General features: G+C 39.2%; 1 protein-coding gene across 1 annotated transcript in view; it reads left to right on the plus strand.

Moving 5' to 3' along the window:
- Positions 1-15744, plus strand: part of dnah12 (dynein, axonemal, heavy chain 12) — a 38877-nt gene that overhangs the window by 14484 nt on the left and 8649 nt on the right. Inside the window, 34 exon segments of the mRNA XM_051662321.1 lie at positions 169-310; positions 427-452; positions 1644-1828; positions 1831-1938; positions 2046-2323; positions 2504-2550; positions 2552-2677; positions 2766-2898; positions 2992-3186; positions 3640-3764; positions 3897-3923; positions 3925-4058; positions 4227-4300; positions 5223-5399; positions 6186-6317; positions 6403-6492; positions 6574-6639; positions 6641-6715; positions 6937-6976; positions 6979-7032; positions 7035-7131; positions 7356-7435; positions 7438-7502; positions 8276-8421; positions 8562-8761; positions 8958-9147; positions 9358-9568; positions 10098-10144; positions 10146-10268; positions 10376-10427; positions 10429-10520; positions 10645-10798; positions 10894-10916; positions 10918-11035. Of these exon segments, the coding sequence (XP_051518281.1) occupies positions 169-310; positions 427-452; positions 1644-1828; positions 1831-1938; positions 2046-2323; positions 2504-2550; positions 2552-2677; positions 2766-2898; positions 2992-3186; positions 3640-3764; positions 3897-3923; positions 3925-4058; positions 4227-4300; positions 5223-5399; positions 6186-6317; positions 6403-6492; positions 6574-6639; positions 6641-6715; positions 6937-6976; positions 6979-7032; positions 7035-7131; positions 7356-7435; positions 7438-7502; positions 8276-8421; positions 8562-8761; positions 8958-9147; positions 9358-9568; positions 10098-10144; positions 10146-10268; positions 10376-10427; positions 10429-10520; positions 10645-10798; positions 10894-10916; positions 10918-11035 (3832 nt within the window).

A 15744-nucleotide genomic window follows, 5' to 3' on the forward strand; every position in this document is an offset into this window, starting at 1 on the left:
TCTGTTGAATGATTTTAGAGAGGATTTGGGCACTTTTCACCTTGTCAGGCTAGGAGGCCAGCTGGTCAACCAGTAAAACCAGCTTGGCCAGGCTCAGAGACCAGCTTAAACCAGTTAAGACCAACAAACCAAATTGCCAAACCAATGTTCTTATTTTTTGATTGGACTTATGCCTCTTTTGCTCGTTGGCCCCACTGGCACTGGCAAGTCTGTTTATGTGAAAGAAAAACTAATGAACAATCTAGACAAAGTACACTACCTTCCCTTCTTCATCAACTTCTCTGCTCGCACCAGTGCTAATCAGACCCAAGTAACTGCCAGGACACTTCCCAAACATTGACCATGTTGTCAGAATGTGACCGAAAAGGATACCATAGAACCAATTATCAGTATTCCTATAACAAAAGCTTTCTTTCTATCCTGTAGAACATTATTATGTCCAGACTACACTGGCGGCCAAATGTTTGGAATAATGTACAGATTTTGCTGTTTCGGAAGGAAATTGGTACTTTAATTTACCAAAGTGGCATTCAGCTGCTCACAAAATATAGTCAGGACATTACTGATATAAAAAACAGCACCATCACTATTTGAAAAAAGTCATTTTTGATCAAGTCTAGACAGGCCCCATTTCCAGCAGCCATCACTCCAACACCTTATCCTTGAGTAATCATGCTAAATTGCTAATTTGGTACTAGAAAATCATTTGCCATTATATCATACACTGCTGAAAGCTATTTGGTTCGTTAAATGAAGCTTAACATTGTCTTTGTGTTTGTTTTTAAGTTGGCACAGTATGCAATAGACTGGCATGTCTTAAGGTCAACATTAAGTCAAAAATGGCAAAAAAGAAATAGCTTTCTCTAGAAACTCGTCAGTCAATCATTGTTTTGAGGAATGAAGGCTTGAAATTGCCAAAAAAATGAATCTTTCATACAAAGGTGTACACTACAGTCTTCAAAGATGATGGACAATTGGGTCTAACAAGGACAGAAAGAGATGTGGAAGGTCAGATGTATAACTAAACAAGAGGATAAGTACATCAGAGTCTCTAGTTTGAGAAATAGACACCTCACATGTCCTCAGCTGACAGCTTCATTGAATTCTACCCGCTCAACACCAATTTAATGTACAACAGTAAAGGCCCTATGGGAAGAATTGCAAAGAAAAAGCCACTTTTGAAACAGAAAAACAAAAAGAAAAGCTTAGAGTGGGCAAAGAAACACAGACAATAAACAACAGATAATTGGAAAAGAGTGTTATGGATCTTAACCCCATTGAGATTTTGTGGGATCAGCTAGACTGTAAGGTGCGTGAGAAGTGCCCGACAAGACAGCCACATCTATGGCAAGTGCTACAGGAAGCGTGGGGTGAAATGTCACCTGAGTATCTAGACAAATTGACAGCTAGAATTCCAAGGATCTGCACAGCTGTCATTGCTGCACGTTAAGGTATTTTTATGAGAACACTCTGAAGAAGTTTAAGTTCTGAACATTTTTTTCAAATTGTAATAGTAATTTTTCACATTATTAATGTCCTGACTATACATTGTGATCAGTTGAATGCCACTTTGGTGAATAAAAGTACCAATTTCTTTCCATAAGAGCAAAATCTGTACATTATTCCAAACTTTTGGCCGCAAGTGTAGATAAAAGGCGAAAGGGGGTATATGGACCTCCTATGGAAAAGAAATGCGTAATTTTTGTGGATGACATGAATGTGCCAGCAAAGGAGGTGTTTGGTGTACAACCTCCAGTTGAGCTGCTTCATCCGTATTTTGACCATGGAAACTGGTAAACTAAACTTATGTACACAATAGATCAATATATGAGACCATGGTGCACATTTTCTCCAATGTTGTGACCTTTTACCTCCGGACCAATAATTTCCCACCTGATTGCTTCATGCTTGGGAATCAAATAGTCTCTGCAACATGAGGTGAGTGTTGTATTTAAAAAAAGATATATGTATTTTTTATTTGTTTACCTGTTTCTCTAATCATATTTCTGTAATCGTGTATTCTGTGTTTGTTTTTTATTTTATATAGGCTTATAAAAAAGCCATAGAAAATCTTCTTCCTACCCCAGCTAAGTCTCATTACACTTTCAACTTGAGAGATTTCTCTCGAGTGGTGCAGGGCTGCCTGCTACTGAGGAAGGAATCACTAACAAACAAGAGAACAATGATTTGACTTTTTGCACATGAACTGTACTGTGTCTTCTATGATCGCCATGTGGATGACAAGGACCGTGCCTGGCTCTTCACACTCATTAGCAATATTGTAAAGCAGCACTTTGGAATTCTTCGGAATGGTAACAAACCTGTACGTAAAAAAAAACTATGGCTTTGTCAGGATGTAAATTATTATTCTGTAAATGATGCACTTAAAAATTTGGCATTTCTGATTGCACTGTATAGTTGTGTATTATACACCATGAATATAAAGTACTTGCTAAATTGGTCAAATTGAAGATGTTTAGCTTTATGTATTGTTTCTTTTTAGCTTTGTGAGGAGGACATGCAGAACCTGTTATTTGGCGATTATATGACGTGGACAAAGTGAGTGGCTGTATGCTGAGGTTCCCTCCATGGAGTGCTTTGGTGAGGTTGTGGAAGCCTGTCTGGATGAGTAAAACCAAACCCACAAGAAGCGCATGAATCTCGTCATATTCCGATAACTTTTCAAATGCTGTTCACACTTTAGCGTATGATACTGTATTACATACAGGATTTATCTAAGCAAGTTCACAAATATCCTCTAATAGTCAGAAAATGGTGTTCCTGCTCACTGATGCTCAAATAAAAGACAAGGCCTTTTTAGAGGATGTGGACAGAATTTTAAACACAGGAGAGGTGCTGAACATCTTTGCTGTTGACGAAAATCAAGAAATCATGGAGGTATGATACAGACAAAATAAATGGCAAGTACTATGTTAAGGATTGTATTGTAAGAATATTGTATTTTCCATTCAGTGTCTGTGTCCCCTTCAGGCTGTACGGCCCATTGCTCAGGCTGGGAATAAAAATGTGGAGTTCAGCCCTCTGGCTCTGATCGCCTATTTTGTGAACCGCTGTAGAGAGAACCTACATATTGTTGTGGCCTTCAGTCCAATTAGAGATGCCTTCCGCAACCGCCTCAGACAGTTCCCTTCCCTCATTATCTGCTGCACCATAGACTGGTTTCAGGTAAGGCTTGAATGGCCAGGGAAGAGATGGTTAAAAGGATAGTTCACCCAAAATTAATGTGATCATAACATGGCAGCCTCCATGAGGGGACCCTCTCCAAGTAGATTTAAACAGCTTTTATAAGGTTACTGATATGACTGGAGTCTTCATCTCATGTCATTATTTGATACTTATATTTTAGAATTACTATTAATTTCTTTAGTCGTAAAACATTTTTTGAGGAAAAATTTGAGTGTAATTCATTTTTGGTCATTCATTTAGCAATTATGGTTTGAGAACTTGTTCTGGATGGAAGTGGTTTTATAAGAGATTTCTTCTTAAATTAATATAACTACTGTTACTTTTACAAATAAAAAAATATTTGATGGTAAAAATATTGTTATCAATTTGATGAATTTTGAACACAAACCTTCTCTTAAAGTGAAGCTACATTTCAGTTTCTGATCTCCCCAGCCATGGCCTGAGGAGGCTTTGGAGCGAGTGGCGAATAAGTTCTTTGAGACACTAGAGCTGAGTAATCTTGAGCGATAGGAAGTCTTCAAGACCTTCCACACTTCTGCTATTGATCTGTCTCATAAGTATGATGTTTCTATAAAAGCTAATAACTAATAAGATATGTAAACTTATCACTAGAACACATGTTGGACAATATATTTTTCACAATTTGTCACTCTCACACAGGTAAGAGTAAAATGATGTAATGTTTGCAGGTTTTTGTCAGAGCTGGGTCACCATAACTGTGTCTCCTATCTCCTACTTGGAGCTCATAGCTGCCTTCAGACTTCTCATTCAAAAACAAGGCACTGTCATGAATGCTAAAAACAGATATACAAATGGACTGGACAAACTGGCATTTGCAGAGTATCAGATAATGTGTTGGGAATAATGTACAAATGATAGTACTTGATAAAAGCAGCAAATAGACATTATAATTGAATTCCCAGTTCATACAACATCTTCAATAATACTAAATTGGATCAAGTAATCTAGATCAATGAGGCATATAGATTATTTGAATGCATTTTTGCTGATCTAGGTGGGTGAAATGAAAGAGTTGGTGGACCTTCAGCCTAAACTAGAGCAAGCCAAGATTGACAACATCAAAATAATGAAAGTAAGAAATAGTACAATCCTTCTCACAATAGCTGTGTTGAAATCAGATCATTATTTGTTCTTTTTTTTTTTACTACCGCTGAATAGATTTTACTTTGTTTCTGTTGGTTCCATTGTAGTCTTTCAGGTACTTTGGGTTAAAGGAATAGTTCACCCAAAAATGATAATTCTCTCATCATTTACTCACCCATATATCGTCTCAAATTCTTATGACTTTCTTTCTTCCGTGGAACACATACGAAGATATTTTAATGGAGATATGATGTCTGTTTCTCCATACAATGCAAGTGAATGGTGACCAAATTTTCAAGGTCCAAAAAGGACATAAAGGCAGCATAAAAGTAATCCATAAGACTCCAGTGGTTTAATCCATGTCTTTGGTTTTGGGTGAGAACAGATCAAAATTAACTTTTTCACTGTTCATCTTGCCATTGCAGTCTCTTGGCACGATGATGATTTTAAGCTTGATTACACTTCCTAGTGCCTGACGCATTCGCACAGCACTAGATGGTGCTAGGAAGTGTAATCGAGCTTGAAGTCATGATTGCCAAAGACACTACTGATGTCATGATTTATAGTGAAAAATAAGTTATATTTTGGTCTGTTTTCACCCAAAACTGATTGGATTGCTTCAGAGGACATGGATTAAACAGCTGGAGTTTTATGGATTACCTTTATGCTGCCTTTATGTCCGTTTTGGATCTTGAAAATTTTGTCACTATTCACTTGCCTTGTATGGACAAACAGACATCATATCTCTATTAAATAACATCTTTTGTGTTCCACAGAAGAAAGAAAGTCAAACGAGTTTGAGACGACATAAGGGTGAATAAATGATGAGAGAATTATAATTTTTGGTTGAACTATTCCTATAATTTCAACAAAGCCTGCCTGCATGTGTTAGCAACTTGTTTCTCCTGCAGGTGATAGAGGTTGAGTCAGTGGAGGTTGAGGCTAAGAGCAAACTTGTTTGTGTGGATGAAGAGACAGCTACTATAGAAGCAAATTAAGCCCAGGCTTTGAAGAATGAAAGTGAAAATGACTTTGCTGAAGCCATCCCAGCACTGGAGGCTGCCCTTGCTGCCCTGGACACACTCAAGGTCAGTTACCCTCCTAATCGAGAGAATCTCATGAAAACTGTCAAGAAGGTCATATTTCACCCAATAATTTAAAGAAAATGATATTTTGCAAAAAAACATTAAACCAAATTTGAAGACCATTATTTTCATGACAATTAAGCAAACCCTCTCCTTCTCAGTAGCCTACTTTAATGTGGATTTTGTTTTAAAATTCTCATTACTATGAGTAGTATTAATAGTCTAAATAGTAAATAAACAGTAATAGTCTGTATTTCTATAATTTCATTACTGTCTTACTATGAGTTATAAGAATTAGATTTCTTAATTGTCATAAAAAATAATGTCACATTACTATAATAAATAGTAATAAATGTTATAGTTTATCATATAAATTAATTAATTATAGTTTAAATTCTAATGTTGCAAAGTTATTTTATTGCATTCTGAGAGGATGATTTGTATTACTGTATTACTATGAGTAATGTCTGTATTTCTATAATTTCATTACTGTCTTTACTTTGAGTAATAAGAATTAGATTTCTCAATTGTCATAAAAAAAAATAATGTCACAATGTAAAAAAAATCTTAATAGTCATAAAAACTGGCTTTTTCTTTTACAAAATATAATGTCTTATTTTTTGTTTTTATTTTGGGTTGAAATATGACCTCTATGACACCTAATAGGACATTTCTTTGTGACATTCAGCCTATCAGAAGCATTAAGCTGTATAGAACATAAAAAAGTGTAATTAAAGATTGGATATAAATTTAAGTTAAAGATTTATTATGATTGATGTGTTATTTTAGCCGACTGACGTGACGATTGTAAAATCCATGAAGAATCCTCTATTAGGATTAAAGCTGGTGATGGCAGCAGTGTGTGTCATGAAAGACATCAAACCAGAGAAGATCAATGATCCTGCTGGAATGGGACTGAATGTGAAAAGCAGTCTAGACAGTTCATATGACAAGAGTTTTCTCAGTTTTATGATGTTTTCCGAGAGCATGTTGTCTCTTCTTATAGATTCTTGATTACTGGGGTCCAAGCACGAAGTTGCTAGGGGACATAAATATCCTTAAAGACCAAAAGGAATATGACAAAGACAATATCCCTGTAAGTCTGTTTCATAGAGAAGGATGTGGAGGATTGTCACGGTAACTGTAACTGTAATTGAATGGTGTTGTTTTGTGACAGGATGAAGTGATGCTTAAGATTCATAGTGAGTGCATGACCAACCTTGACTTTGACCCCACTAAAGTAGTCCAAGGCCTCATCTGCAGCTGAAGGGCTTTGCAGAAGGATCACTGCTATGGAAGTTTACGACAGCGTTGCAAATGTTGGCGAACTCGCATTAGTATCTCACACCAATTCTCTCTCAACAAAAATTATTGACAGTAGTTATTAACATTACATATTTTCTCAAATATATTCTAAAATCAGATATTATGTCTTTTAATATGACCCTTTTATTTGTTTTTGTTTTTATTTATATCCTAACTTGAAGATTTAAAAATCAATACTGTTTCGAAACAATTGTTGACCTCTTTTCTCTATCAGGTGGTGGCCCCTAAGAAGGCTAACCTTATTGTGGCCCAGCAATCATGGCCCTGCTGAACTAGAAAAGGGCAGAGCTAAAAGAGGTTGAGGATCGCCTGGTCTCCTCAATCAGCTGGAGTACCAGGTGGACCTCTGTGCTCGCAAGCTGGAGAGAGCCAAAAAGCTTATTGGAGGTTTAGGAGGAGAAAAGACAAGGTTTTGATCAACTATGAACAGACCTTAGAAATATCTGGTTTCTTATGAAGCTAGTTTTAAAGCCTGGTAGGGTCACCAGCACACCAACATCCCTTGCTGGGGGACCAGCACCCAAAACACAACATTAGCTGATGACCAGCAATGCTGGTCTTTTCATCTGGGGGATTCCCTGTATTTGTGCTTAATAGAGTGTGAAAATTAGATGTTCTTGTATTATTACACAGGTGGTAGAAAGCAGCCTATGACCTTCAGCGCACATATGATAACTTAATGTTAGGTGATGTGCTAATATCTGCCAGAGTTATTGCTTGGGAACTTTTACTGCCAGCTTCCGCCATGACTGCACCAAAGTGTGGGCCAAGCTCTGCAATGTACTGCACCTCTATGTGAAGATGGGTCTTGTTCACAAATGAATATTCAGTTTTATTTATTAAAAGAATAGTTCACCCAAAAATTAAAATTATCTCATCATTTACTCACCCTCATGCCATCCCAGATACATGTGACTTTCTTCTGCTGAACACAAACATAGATTTTTAGAAGAATATCTCAGCTCTTGAGAAGTGATATTATAGGTGTAGGTGAGAAACAGATCAGTAGTTAAGTTCTTTTTTTACTTTAAATCTCCACTTTGACCAGCCCTCCTATGCGCATTCACGAGAGGTCTTTTGTTTTTTGGTGATTTGCATTCTTTGTGCATATCACCACCTAGTGGGCTATTGTGCAAATAACCTTTAATTTTATCACTCCTTTTTTTACTTTCTCCTTATAGGCACGAAGTATGTGAGTAGTCAAAAAACAGAAGAAGAACTCGGTCCTCTCATGAATGCACACAGGAGGGCTGGTGAAAATGTAGCTTTATAGTAAAAAAGGACTTAAATTATTGATCTGTTTCTCACCCACACTTATCGCTTCTGAAGATATAGAGTCGTATGGATTACTTTTATGCTGTCTTTGTGTGCTTTTTTGAGTTCTGGCCACCATTCACTTGTATTGAATGGCCCAACAGGGATATTTTTCTAAAAATTTTGTTTGTGTTCAGCAGAAGAAAGTTGTACACATCTGGGATGGCATGAGGGTGAGTTAATGAGAGAATTTTCAGTTTTGTGTGAACTGTCCCTTTAAATGTTCTCATTCTATGCAGTCCAAGAAGATCCCATCCTCTGATGACTTCTCTCTGAGTAAAGCTCTTGGAGATCCAATCAAGGTCAGAGCCTGGAATATCGCTGGCCTGTCCACCGACAGCTTCTCTATTGACAATGGTGTTATAGAGAGCAACTCCAGAAGATGGTATGTCTTAACCAAAGTGTTTAAGCCGAATCCTTTCAAAATCTTGTGTTCACAAATTATGTCATTTTACATCTGATCATTTCATGTGATATTAGAGCTAAAATATCATGCTTTAAAACCTCTGTTTGTGTATTTGCTAGGCCATTGATGATAGATCCACAGGGTCAGGCCAACAAATGGGTGAAATATTCAGAATGACAGAGTAACCTGAATGTGATCAAGCTAGCTGATGCAGACTACATGAGAACACTTGAGAACTGCATCCAGTTTGGTACACCACTGTTGCTGGAGAACATAGGAGAAGAGCTTGACCCTTCCTTAGAACCACTACTGCTGAAAAGTTTTCAAATAAGGTATTAACTTAAACAATCCTTTCAAATATAATGCTGTATTATTGTTTATATCAAAATGTTGAAATGTAAGATTATTGTTTCATGATTTTTATTGTGATGCATGCTTGAATGAATTAATAATCTGACTCTCAAAGAGAGACTGAAAATTGAAGTGTAAATGTTTTCCTTGCTTTACCTTTATAGGTGGTGTGGACTGTATAATATTAGGTGAGAGTGTAATTGAGTACTCGGCTGACTTCCGATTTTACATCACCACAAAACTGAATAACCCTCATTACTTGCCTGAGCTGGCCACCAAAGTGTGTCTAATGAACTTTATGATTACTCCAGAGGGCCTTGAAGACCAGCTGCTTGGCATTGTGGTAGCAAAAGCAAGTACACTTACATACATACAAATATACAGACCTGTTGTACCTTGAAAAAGGCAATAAAGAGCACTAACAAACTAGTATGTAATGTAACCATTTCATTGCCTGAGGGCAATTCTGAGACAAATAACCGTAAACCCTCTTCTGCATAGTTCCTTCATGTCCTTTAAAAGAAGTTGAATGTCCCTGTATGATATTTGTGTTGTTTTGTCCCTCAGACCTGAATTAGAGGAGGAGAGGAATGCCCTCATTCTTCAGTCTGCAGCCAATGAGAATCAACTTAAAGAGATTGAGGACCATATCCTGGAGACGCAACAGTCCTCGGAGGGGAACGTCCTGGAGAACGAGAGTGCAAGCCAGATCCTGGATGCTGCCAAGATAATGTCTAATGAGATCACAAAGAAACAACAGTGCATTCTAAAGCTGGTTTAAAAGAAAGATCCCTTTTTAAAGCAATAGTTCACCCAAAAATGAAAATTCCATAATTTACTCACATTTATGTAATTCCAAACCTATATGACTTTCTTTGTTTTGTGGAACAGTAGTAAAAATAACACAGGTTTCTACAAGAACATGCAAGCCACTATGAACGAGAATCTCTCATGTGCTCATGTTAGCCCAATGGACGTCAAACTTTTAACTGAAATAAATTTTGGGTTGTTTTTCATTGTATGCCTTCAGAAGACTTAGAATATGATGCACAAGCATGGATCCCTTTAATTATACTTTTGGGTGCTTTTTAAATCTTTAAACTGAGTCACACATTCTTTTGAAAAGATGGGCCACGATATTTATTAATTTTTCTTTTTTGTGTTCTATATAAGATAGTCATATGGGTTTGGAACAACATGAGGGTGAAATAAATAATTACAGAATTTTAATTTTGGGGTGAATTAGTCCTTTAACACCACAAAGTTTTCTAATTTGACCTCTGTGCCTTTCTGTGAACTTTCAGATTGCAGAGAAGACTGAAAAAATAGCAGAGTCAAGGGAGGGCTAGAGATACGCACTCCTCCATCCTTTTCTTCAGTATCGCAGACCTGGCCAGCATCGACCCCATGTATCAGTACTCTTTCACCTGGTTTGTCAACCTCTGTCAACAACATACAGGTCAGGTGAGGACTAAGTAATGGTGCAGAAATATAAAAACCCAGCATTTGTCATTCCACTCAAATCTGCATCAACCATTTTCCTTTGCATTTACACTGATTTGCATACGTATGTATTCCCCAGCAACAAATCAAAGATTCTAGAAAAGAGACTCAAATACCTGACTAATCATTTCACCTACGTATATCCTTTACTGCAACGTGTGCCGTTCTCTCTTCGAGAAGGACAAACTCCTCTTCTCCTTCCTGCTCTGTTGTAACCTACTGCTGTAGGTTCAAATAAATAGTTTAACACAGTTTTAAACGGCAAAGTAATAAGGTGCCATCTATGTCCAAATATATGGTGTTGATTGAACATATATTAAAACAAATCATGGTCTTCCTGTTCCAAAGGGCTAAGCAGATAGAGTACTCTGAATTTATATTCCTGCTCACAGGTGGTGTAGGGCTGCAGAATAATGCCCCCAACCCTGACCCAAACTGGCTCCGAGACAAAAGCTTGGATGAGATCTGCCGGGCCAGTGATTTTCCTTGTCTACAGGGCCTCGTGTATGCCATTAATTTTACAAACATTTGTCAGATCAAGTTCTATGATATTGTTAATATAACAACTTTTTCTCTGTTCATTGGGGTGAATATTAGGAGAGCTTCATAAAGAGTTCTGAGTTTTCTGCCCATTTATGACCATAAGGAGCCATACAACACTGCTTTGCCAAAGCCCTGGTGTGATAAACTCAATTACCTTCAAAAAATGATCATTTACAGATGCCTCAGACCTGATAAAGTGAGTAATCATTGAGTTTAAAGGTAAAGTTTACCCAAAAAAGGAAAATACTGTTATTTAGTCACCCTCATGTTTTTCTAAACCTGTATAAATGTTTCTTTTGTGGAACACTAAAAGAGATGTTAGGCAGAATGTTTAGGGACTGACAGGCCCAGTCACCATTCACTTTCATTGTTGAAAAAAGCTGCAATGAAAGTGAATGGTGACCAGTGTCAGAAATTTCATTTGACGTTAAGGGAAATTATTAGCCTCCTGCTATGATTTTCAGAGGCATTTTTACCTTTATGAGGTCATTTGTTTCCTAACCATTCAAAACATAAATTGTGTCTCATCCTTTTTATGTCATCCTTTTTAATCTTTTTTGGATGAATTATTTATTCCTTTAAAAAAATTACATTCCTTTCATAATCCATTATATCGGAATATAAATGGCATAAATGGAACATATCATCACTCAATCAAAGGAGCAATTTATGCAACATTTCACAAAAATGTGAAACAGGAAGTTCATCATAACTTCTGTGTGCATTGTGTGATTTTGATAAATTCAGCTGTATGTTTTGTAATGGGGGCTGATCAAATTTATGTGGCTATATTGGGTCACGTCATAGCACCACCACCTGGCAGCAGGAAGTGTGGCTCTTACAACAGGCTTTAAAATAGTCCTCTTATATTTGTGCCCACTTATACCCAAATTGCTTCAAATTTGTTTAACCCCGCGCCAGTGTTACGAGCCGAAATGCACAATCTTCTTGCAAAGAACGCAATAGAGGTTGTTTCATATGAATAAGCCTGCTGTCCCGCTGCGCAAATGCGTGGCAAGTCCTCACAGACGTGTCAGGGCTGGTGTTTACAATGATCGAGCACAATCTGTGGTCTGACCACACGATATGCCTGTGTTGCGTGCACAGACTGCGACACACACAGCGGGATTTACAGCCTTAATTCCTCGTTCTGGAGAAGGATGGCGGGCTTCAGCTCATTCTAGTTCTGAGACGCTTGAATCGCGTGCTCGTGACGCGCCCATTCAAAATGTTGACTATTTGCATGTGCATCGCAGTAACTCGACACTGTCTGGCTGCTCTAGCACCATGGACAGTGCCAGCATAACAGGGTGTTATGCTGGGTCAATTTTTCAGAAAGAAAGTGCTGACCACAAATGCTTCTAACACAGGTAGGGGCAGTCTTTCTAGCTTTGAGAGCTTTTCATTATGATATTATGAATCACCACATTCTGATTCGTTCGGACAACACAACAGTAGTGGTGTATATATGTCGCCATGACACCCTGGCCCACGTATGGCTGGCAAAACGCAAGTATGCGCTTCCCCCGGTGTGCCTCCTTCATTCTGTCATCAGCAGAATCTGAGCCCAAAGTGTCCAAGTGGACATGGAAACATTTCTGTTAATTGCGCCGAAATGGCCCAATAAGCCATGGTTTCCGGAAATGATAGAGATGTTATACAGCTCGCCATGGGAAATACCACTGAGGAGGGATCTCTTCTCTCAGGTGCAAGGCACAATCTGGCAACCCCAGCCCAAGCTGTGGAACCTGCATGTGTGACCCCTGAACGGAGCGCGCTAAACGTGCCAGAACTGATGCATTCAGTCATGAACACCATTTTACAGGCCAGAGCGCCGTCCACGAGACACCTCTATGTGCTAAAATGGAATGTGTTCACTGATTGCTGTCTTTCACATGGCAAAGACCCAGTAAACTGCCCCATACATGAAATTCTCACGTCTTCAAGAGTGATCAGATGCAGGACTCACTTCGTCAACACTCAAAGTTTATGTGGAGACTATATCTGCGAATCACGCACCTGAAGCCGGCGCCACATGTTTTAATCAGAAATTTCCTTAAAGGAGCAAGACGATTAAATCCACCTTGGCCGGCTACAGTCCTGACTTGGGACCTAACTTTGGTCCTAAAAGCGCTCGCAGGGCCCCCTTCAAGCCTTTGGACTTTGGTTGATTTGCACATGCTCGCTATTAAGACCGCACTACTGCTGGATCTGGCCTCAGTAAAACGGGTTGGTGACTTACATGCACTATCAATTGACAATTCATGTCTGGAGTTTGGCCCCGGTCTTTCAAAAGCCACAGTCAAACCCAGAAAAGGCTATATGCTATATTCTAACCACGCCCTTCAGAGTGCAGGTGGTTCACCTTCAAGCTTTCTTCCCTCCTCCATTTAATTCGGATGAGGAACAGTCCTTGCATTTGTTATGCCTTGTGTGGGCGCTACATGCATACGTTGAGTGCACCTGCCAGTTCAGACTGTCTGATCAGCTCTTTGTGTGCTATGGAGGATGCACAAAAGGAATGTCTGTCTCCAAGCAAAGACTTTCTCATTGGATCATTGATGCAATTGCCCTGGCTAATGAGTCGCAGGGTAAGATCTGCCCAATTGGTGTTAAAGCACACTCAACTAAGGGGCCTGGGTGGCTCAGGGGTAAAAGACGCTGGCTACCACCCCTGGAGTTCTCTAGTTCGCTATACCAGGGCGTGCTGAGTGACTCCAGCCAGGCCTCCTAAGCAACCAAATTGGCCCGGTTGCTAGGGAGGGTAGAGTCACATGGGGTATCCTCCTCGTGGTCATTATAATGTGGTTTGTTCTCGGTGGGATGCGTGGTGAGTTGAGCGCGGATGCAACGGTGGATGGCGAGAAGCCTCCACACACGCTATTTCTCCGTGGCAACGCGCTCAACAAGCCACGTGATAAGACGCGTGGATTGATGGTCTCAGACGTGGAGGCAACTGGAATTCATCCTCCGCCACCCGGATTGAGGTGAATCACTACGCGACCACGAGGACTTAAAAGCGCACTGGGAATTGGGCATTCCAAATTGGGTGAAAAAGGGGAATAAATTAAAAAAAAGAAAAAAGAAAAAAGAAAAGCACACTCAACTAGAGGCATACCCTCCTCATGGGCATAGATGAACGGTGTGTCTTTATTCCCCATATGCAATACAGATGTTTTGCAGCAGGATGGTCTTCTCAAAACACATTCGCAAGGTTTTACAACCTAGACATAACATCTCTCTCTTCACAAGTCTTCTCTGTTTGGAGCGCTTGCTATTTCGTTTGCCAAACATATACTTATGCCCCTCCCTTTAAGTACGGGCTCGCCATCATTTTACACATTCGCCTACATCAGGCCATTGTAATTTACCAGAAAGTCACAAGCACTTTCATTATAAATAAACTCCCTTCCCGACTGGGTTTGTGAAGGGGTTAATTCATATTGTAAGACTATAGTTCAAATATTCATTCTGAATGCTCCCCTCTGGCCCAACATGAGGGTCACTCACTTGCGGCATACTCATGTCAGTTGCCGTCCCGCAGGACTGCGGCATCATGTTTTCTCTCTGGAAGGTTATGTCATGTAGTGTGGCATGATAGGATTCTGTTCCCCATATGCGTTAGCACACAATGTCAAGTGTACTGAGTCAAAAGGGAATGTCTCGGTTACATATGTAACTGCACTACAAGACTCAGAGTTCTTCTGAGGTGTGAGCAATGCACTCTTGTCTCCCAGTCAGAAAATTCTGAGGAAAGGTGTTTGTGCACATGCTTTTATAGCGGAAAGCTTTGCACCTAAAAGGGCGGGGCTCAAACACCATAGCCAATATTAGAATATTGGCGTTATTGTAGAGAGGTTTCAACTAGGTTGTATGGAAGGACAACTCCCCATATGCATTAGCACGCAATGTCTCATTCCCTTCGTCTCAGGGAACCGAGGTTACGTACGTAACCGGGACATTTTGTTTAGATCCCAAACTTTAGGGGTAATGCCAAATGCATGTGTCCACTTGCATTGTTTTCCGAAAGCCATCGGGTGTAAATGGACCCATGGTGCTTGGGCCTGTCATCGCTGCTTGCAGCTATTTTTATTATTATTATTATTATTATTATTATTATTATTTTCAAGGTTTTCAGTACTTTTGGAGTACTTAACATGTGTGAAAACTCTTTTCGAAAAAAGATTTTGCACACACATCAGAGTCGTCAGCCATTAGGTCTGGGCAAAGTTGCAGGGGGGTGCTCTGTAGTGCCCCCCTTAAAAATGGGCATGTAAGGGGGGCTCTGTAGCACCCCCATTTTCACCTACAGTGACCAAAATTGGTATATACTGTATATAGCTCTCATCAAGCAGAACAAATTTCATACAGGAAGTTGGCCTTTTTGGATTTTCTGAAAATCGTAGGCTCTGAACTTTTAAATACTCCTCCTAGGGGATTCATGTGACTGGCACCAAATTTGTGCAACCTCATGCCAAGACATTGTAGATGCTAAATTGTGAACGGATTTTTTATACTTTGAACGTTGTTGCCATGGCGAAGCAATACATTTATGCCGAAAAATGGGAAACAGGAAGTGCCTTAAATGTTCTGTGTGTATTATGTGATTTTGATGAAAATTCAGCTGTATGTTTGGTAATGGGGGCTGATCACATGGATGTGGATATTACGGTTCACGGTTGTAGCGCCACCAACTGGCAGCAGGAAGTATGGCACTTTTAACAGACTTTGAAATAGCCCTCTTGTGTTTACATGAACTGCTTCAAAGTTCTTTAGAATAATGTCAAGAGACTTCTGATGTAAAATTGTAAAGGGATATTTGATATCTTAAATACTGTTGCCATGGCAACACATTAATTGTTATTATTCCTTTCTTCCTATTTTTGGGTGTTTTTGAGGCACTTG

This window comes from Myxocyprinus asiaticus, chromosome 29 (assembly GCF_019703515.2).
Source record: "Myxocyprinus asiaticus isolate MX2 ecotype Aquarium Trade chromosome 29, UBuf_Myxa_2, whole genome shotgun sequence".
Classification (NCBI taxonomy): Eukaryota; Metazoa; Chordata; class Actinopteri; order Cypriniformes; family Catostomidae; genus Myxocyprinus; species Myxocyprinus asiaticus.